This window comes from Labrus mixtus, unplaced genomic scaffold (assembly GCF_963584025.1).
Source record: "Labrus mixtus unplaced genomic scaffold, fLabMix1.1 SCAFFOLD_161, whole genome shotgun sequence".
In the NCBI taxonomy this organism is placed as follows: Eukaryota; Metazoa; Chordata; class Actinopteri; order Labriformes; family Labridae; genus Labrus; species Labrus mixtus.
Window position 1 is genome coordinate 30001 of NW_026870069.1, and position 7500 is coordinate 37500.

The following is a 7500-nucleotide window of genomic DNA, read 5'->3' on the forward strand; positions in this document are numbered from 1 at the left end:
TTATTATTATTATTATATCACAGTTTGTATGTAGTCCAGGTTTGGTTCTGATCTACTTCTTATTATTATTATTATATCACAGTTTGTATGTAGTCCAGGTTTGGTTCTGATCTACTTCTTATTATTATTATTATATCACAGTTTGTATGTAGTCCAGGTTTGGTTCTGATCTACTTATTATTATTATTATATCACAGTTTGTATGTAGTCCAGGTTTGGTTCTGATCTACTTCTTATTATTATTATTATATCACAGTTTGTATGTAGTCCAGGTTTGGTTCTGATCTACTTATTATTATTATTATATCACAGTTTGTATGTAGTCCAGGTTTGGTTCTGATCTACTTCTTATTATTATTATAATATCACAGTTTGTATGTAGTCCAGGTTTGGTTCTGATCTACTTCTTATTATTAGTATTATTATATCACAGTTTGTATGTAGTCCAGGTTTGGTTCTGATCTACTTCTTATTATTATTATATCACAGTTTGTATGTAGTCCAGGTTTGGTTCTGATCTACTTCTTATTATTATTATATCACAGTTTGTATGTAGTCCAGGTTTGGTTCTGATCTACTTCTCATTATTATTATATCACAGTTTGTATGTAGTCCAGGTTTGGTTCTGATCTACTTCTCATTATTATTATATCACAGTTTGTATGTAGTCCAGGTTTGGTTCTGATCTACTTATTATTATTGTTATATCACAGTTTGTATGTAGTCCAGGTTTGGTTCTGATCTACTTCTTATTATTATTATATCACAGTTTGTATGTAGTCCAGGTTTGGTTCTGATCTACTTCTTATTATTATTATATCACAGTTTGTATGTCGTCCAGGTTTGGTTCTGATCTACTTCTTATTATTATTATTATATCACAGTTTGTATGTAGTCCAGGTTTGGTTCTGATCTACTTCTTCTTATTATTATTATATCACAGTTTGTATGTAGTCCAGGTTTGGTTCTGATCTACTTCTTATTATTATTATTATATCACAGTTTGTATGTAGTCCAGGTTTGGTTCTGATCTACTTCTTCTTATTATTATTATATCACAGTTTGTATGTAGTCCAGGTTTGGTTCTGATCTACTTCTTATTATTATTATATCACAGTTTGTATGTAGTCCAGGTTTGGTTCTGATCTACTTCTTATTATTATTATTATATCACAGTTTGTATGTAGTCCAGGTTTGGTTCTGATCTACTTCTTATTATTATTATTATATCACAGTTTGTATGTAGTCCAGGTTTGGTTCTGATCTACTTCTTCTTATTATTATATCACAGTTTGTATGTAGTCCAGGTTTGGTTCTGATCTACTTCTTCTTATTATTATTATATCACAGTTTGTATGTAGTCCAGGTTTGGTTCTGATCTACTTCTTCTTATTATTATTATATCACAGTTTGTATGTAGTCCAGGTTTGGTTCTGATCTACTTCTTATTATTATTATATCACAGTTTGTATGTAGTCCAGGTTTGGTTCTGATCTACTTCTTATTATTATTATATCACAGTTTGTATGTAGTCCAGGTTTGGTTCTGATCTACTTCTTATTATTATTATATCACAGTTTGTATGTCGTCCAGGTTTGGTTCTGATCTACTTATTATTATTATTATTATATCACAGTTTGTATGTAGTCCAGGTTTGGTTCTGATCTACTTATTATTATTATTATTATATCACAGTTTGTATGTAGTCCAGGTTTGGTTCTGATCTACTTATTATTATTATTATATCACAGTTTGTATGTCGTCCAGGTTTGGTTCTGATCTACTTCTTATTATTATTATTATATCACAGTTTGTATGTAGTCCAGGTTTGGTTCTGATCTACTTCTTCTTATTATTATTATATCACAGTTTGTATGTAGTCCAGGTTTGGTTCTGATCTACTTCTTATTATTATTATTATATCACAGTTTGTATGTAGTCCAGGTTTGGTTCTGATCTACTTCTTCTTATTATTATTATATCACAGTTTGTATGTAGTCCAGGTTTGGTTCTGATCTACTTCTTCTTATTATTATATCACAGTTTGTATGTAGTCCAGGTTTGGTTCTGATCTACTTCTTATTATTATTATTATATCACAGTTTGTATGTAGTCCAGGTTTGGTTCTGATCTACTTATTATTATTATTATATCACAGTTTGTATGTAGTCCAGGTTTGGTTCTGATCTACTTCTTCTTATTATTATTATATCACAGTTTGTATGTAGTCCAGGTTTGGTTCTGATCTACTTCTTATTATTATTATTATATCACAGTTTGTATGTAGTCCAGGTTTGGTTCTGATCTACTTCTCATTATTATTATATCACAGTTTGTATGTAGTCCAGGTTTGGTTCTGATCTACTTCTTATTATTATTATATCACAGTTTGTATGTAGTCCAGGTTTGGTTCTGATCTACTTCTTATTATTATTATTATATCACAGTTTGTATGTAGTCCAGGTTTGGTTCTGATCTACTTCTTCTTATTATTATATCACAGTTTGTATGTAGTCCAGGTTTGGTTCTGATCTACTTCTTCTTATTATTATTATATCACAGTTTGTATGTAGTCCAGGTTTGGTTCTGATCTACTTCTTCTTATTATTATTATATCACAGTTTGTATGTAGTCCAGGTTTGGTTCTGATCTACTTCTTATTATTATTATATCACAGTTTGTATGTAGTCCAGGTTTGGTTCTGATCTACTTCTTATTATTATTATATCACAGTTTGTATGTAGTCCAGGTTTGGTTCTGATCTACTTATTATTATTATTATATCACAGTTTGTATGTAGTCCAGGTTTGGTTCTGATCTACTTCTTATTATTATTATATCACAGTTTGTATGTCGTCCAGGTTTGGTTCTGATCTACTTATTATTATTATTATTATATCACAGTTTGTATGTAGTCCAGGTTTGGTTCTGATCTACTTATTATTATTATTATTATATCACAGTTTGTATGTAGTCCAGGTTTGGTTCTGATCTGCTTCTTATTATTGTTATATCACAGTTTGTATGTAGTCCAGGTTTGGTTCTGATCTGCTTCTTATTATTGTTATATCACAGTTTGTATGTAGTCCAGGTTTGGTTCTGATCTACTTATTATTATTATTATATCACAGTTTGTATGTAGTCCAGGTTTGGTTCTGATCTACTTATTATTATTATTATATCACAGTTTGTATGTAGTCCAGGTTTGGTTCTGATCTACTTCTTATTATTATTATAATATCACAGTTTGTATGTAGTCCAGGTTTGGTTCTGATCTGCTTCTTATTATTATTATATCACAGTTTGTATGTAGTCCAGGTTTGGTTCTGATCTACTTCTTATTATTATTATTATATCACAGTTTGTATGTAGTCCAGGTTTGGTTCTGATCTGCTTCTTATTATTATTATATCACAGTTTGTATGTAGTCCAGGTTTGGTTCTGATCTACTTCTTCTTATTATTATTATATCACAGTTTGTATGTAGTCCAGGTTTGGTTCTGATCTGCTTCTTATTATTGTTATATCACAGTTTGTATGTAGTCCAGGTTTGGTTCTGATCTACTTCTTCTTATTATTATTATATCACAGTTTGTATGTAGTCCAGGTTTGGTTCTGATCTACTTCTTCTTATTATTATTATATCACAGTTTGTATGTAGTCCAGGTTTGGTTCTGATCTACTTCTTATTATTATTATATCACAGTTTGTATGTAGTCCAGGTTTGGTTCTGATCTACTTCTTCTTATTATTATTATATCACAGTTTGTATGTAGTCCAGGTTTGGTTCTGATCTGCTTCTTATTATTGTTATATCACAGTTTGTATGTAGTCCAGGTTTGGTTCTGATCTACTTCTTATTATTATTATATCACAGTTTGTATGTAGTCCAGGTTTGGTTCTGATCTCGTCCTCACTGCGTGCTCTTTCTGTCTGAGCTAACAGGAGGGACACATGAATTAATCAGCAGGTAAAGACAGAAGATAAATAAGTCTCGTCTGTATCTGGAAATGAACGCTGGGTAAATGTCTCCACTTTTCCTGCATGATGCAACACGACTAACGGGCTTTTTGTTCTGCAGACACGCGGTGTCACAACACGCCACGTCGGTGATGACAGCTTGGCCCGCTGACAGTTACGGCGAGTCTCTCCCAGCAGCCATGATTGATTACAGGACGCACAGCGCTGAACAATAGGTGTGAAAGTTCCATGAAGCGCTGAGGAGAAACTCCCTGAGCGCGGTGTGGTGATGTGGCAGTGAGACGAGGATACAGTACACAGAAACTAACTTCCTGTTTCTAAAGGTGGACCCTTACCCCTTACCCTAACCCTCTGCTGGATTCAGAGAGTGGAAACTACATGTTCATAAAGCTTCTGTAAACAAGAAGAGAAAAGAGAATATGTAGTTTCATCTGCGGCCTCAGACTCTCCAGGTAGCAGCCGTCTGAATACAACACGCTAGCTGTGAAGCTGCAGACACAAACAGACAAACTGATCCACAGTCACACTGAATGAACAGCTTCTGTTCTCTTATATTCTTATATTATTAGGAACCATTACTTTGATGAGATGTAGTGTTATATTGAAATGCTCCGAGTTTGGACGTGCAGTGTACAAAAGGTCAAATAATCAGCATTGATTGAGTCATGAGAGCTGTCAGGAGGGTTTTTAAAGAGTTTAGTTATGATTCAGCTTTAAAGGCTGTAATAATAAACCAGGACACACTTTGCTTTAGTGCCTGTGATACTTCCACACACACATCAACAGCCTGCAGAGAGAATCCACAGCTCGTTGTAATCTTCATCACACACAGATACTTTCAGTGTGCCGTGCTTTTGTCATCTCGATAAGTTAACAACCGGATAAAACTTCATGTTGCCTTTTAAATAAAAACCCATTTTTAGTTTATCTTGAATCCTACAGTGTGTGTGTGTGTGTGTGTGTGTGTGTGTGTGATCTTACATGAGCTCCATACACATATTTATCCAGCATTTTCCCTCCTAATGTTTGTCCTCCGATGTCCCACACCTGCAGGGTGACGTTCATATTTCCTGCGGGGCGAGAAAAGAGAGAGAGTGACATTCAGAAAGTGTGCAGAGCTTCTTCTTCTCTCTCTCAGAGAGGACGGATATCTGTTTCCATTGTTTGAAGAATGATAATAATCACACAGACATAAGGAGCCCGCTGTAACAGAGCCTGTTCTGTTGGTAAGTGATTTCTATAATAAAAATCAGCGTTGTTGTTGATCGTCATGGAAACCATAAATAAGAGATTAATCTTTCATGCAGGTCACCCACACCTCACCCTCCAACATATCCAGACATGGAGGAGGACCCTCTCATTGAAACATTCTAGTATTCCCTGGCAGTATAAAAAATGACCTTCATGATGTCATATCCTGTCAGGCAGAGGGAGCGAGGAGAAACACGTGGCGTTCAGGAAAATACAAATGAAACAGAAAATAAGAGGAAGGAGACTCCTGTCTTGAGGTTTAGCGAGGAGGAAGAAGGGCACAAAAACAAAAATCCAAACACATATTTTCTTCCTCTGGAAAATGAAAGAGGAGGAGGAGGGCGGAGCAGACAGCGACGAGGGCGGCGAGCAGAGCGCACGCTGTGGATACAGCTCGACCACTCAACCCCTTCATGAGTCCTCTTTTTAAAGGAAGGAAACGCTGAGGTTCACACTCACTACATCTAGACTATACAGAGTGGATGTAAAGGAGCGCCTGCCCCCCCCGTCCAGCACGTCTTTATTTATGTTTCAGAGATTCACGCTGAGACAACAGAGCGTCTTATGGACGATACCGAGGTCACATAGATACAGTGAAGTGTTTTTAATGTGCTGTCTGAGCAGACTACACTTAAATGTAGAATCTGACTCATCAGGAGAACGTCTTCAGGCCCGCTGAGCGCCCCGCTGAGCGCCCCGTTGAGACATGTGGAGGAGGTATTGTTATAAAGCTCACAGAGGAGGCTGCTGTCGGCCTCGCCTCGCTCTGCAATGGAAAATGTACATTAAGTTTGACAAGCTGGGCAAAGTTAATGTACCCCCCCCCCCCCCCCCCCGCTGTCAAAGACCCAAACAGCCCCAGTGAGACCCATAGAGTCTCAACCTCTCCAGTACAGGGTGGGGGTCCTGGCTGAGGACCACCCACCTTCCTCCTCATCAGCTCATCAACACCCACTCCCCCCGATAGCAGACCCTTTAACAGCTCGGTTCTGAGCCCGTGTCGTCGCTGTGATCCAGAGCGTTCCTCTGAAGACATCGGGGACGCTCTCAGGGCAGAGACTTACTGGAAGAGGAGGTCAGACCATTAGCAGCGTCTGTTGGAGTTCACATTAAGCAGCCTGTGCTTATGGTTGGCTCTTTTCATCCCGACTCCACCACAACATTTTTGGGGGTTTAGTTCTCCTAAGTCTCATAATCTGAAACTGACGAACAAACGGGCAGAACTTTGACTTGTAGCACTGCCTTTGCCCTTAATGTTGTTTTATTAGTAATGAAAGAATGGAAGCACTTTGCACATTTCTGGAGCTTAGGCCTTGGCTGAGTTTTAGAAAATGCAATTTGAAAATGCTGAAAAATCCTCCGTTTCACACGGTACTTTAAAGGACAGGACGGCGTTCTTCTAAAAATAGCGTTAGTCAATAAACAGATTGTAGAGACGTGAAGGGGACAGAGCGCGGCTTCATTTCAGCCGCTTCAACGTAAACAAATAAAAGCATGAATGTTTTATGTGGTGCAGGACAAAGATCAGCAGTGATATAAAATGTTTTTACTCGCTGCTCTGCCCTCTGAATTATGAGCAAAGGCTCGCCGCCACGTTTAGACGCACGCTGCCCGCTGGCCGTGTGGAGCAGAAAATAAAGAAGTGAGCTGAAGAGCTTTCAGAGCGAATCAGAGTGAGAAGAGGCAGACGCTCCACAAAGACACATTCACACTCCCAGTTCACCTGAAGAACAAACTGCAAAGAGTAGAAGAAGAAAACACGAGCACAAATCTGAGGAACAAGAAAAACGCCTCTTAGTTCAATTAAAGAAACAAGAATCATCTGTGTGTGTGTGTGTGTGTGTGTGTGTGTGTGTTTCTCTGTGTGTGTTTCTGCAGCTCGCTGTGTGACGGCGTCTCACCTGGAAGACTTATTCTCTTCAGAAAGAAATCCAGGCCGATGGTTTGTTTGTACTGCTTCCCGAAGGCCTCCTGAGCGAAGCGGGTGGCGAGCGACGTCTGCAGGAGACACAAAGAGAGAGAGAGGAGCAGAGAGAGAGTCAGAGCAGAGATCAAGATTTAAAACAGGTAAGTGTTTTCAAAGTTTCAGGATGAAGGAGAAACTTTACTTTAAATCATTTTCACAGAAACAGTAAAACTCCTTACAGAGAGAACAGACGGGGACTTCCTGAAACACGTGGTTTAGTGGCGAGCAGACGTAGAAACATCACGCCACAGAAAGATTTTTTTTGGGGCTTTTTGTGCCTTTAATGGAGAGACAGGACAGTG

At 37.8% G+C, this 7500-nt stretch overlaps 1 protein-coding gene across 1 annotated transcript in view; it reads right to left on the reverse strand.

The window, feature by feature from the left end:
* Nucleotides 1-7500, reverse strand: part of rab28 (RAB28, member RAS oncogene family) — a 46302-nt gene that overhangs the window by 28266 nt on the left and 10536 nt on the right. Inside the window, exons 2-3 of the mRNA XM_061033161.1 lie at nucleotides 7134-7230; nucleotides 4963-5051 (exon numbers count right to left, since the gene is read on the reverse strand). Of these exons, the coding sequence (XP_060889144.1) occupies nucleotides 4963-5051; nucleotides 7134-7230 (186 nt within the window). The remainder of the gene's footprint in view (nucleotides 1-4962; nucleotides 5052-7133; nucleotides 7231-7500) is intronic.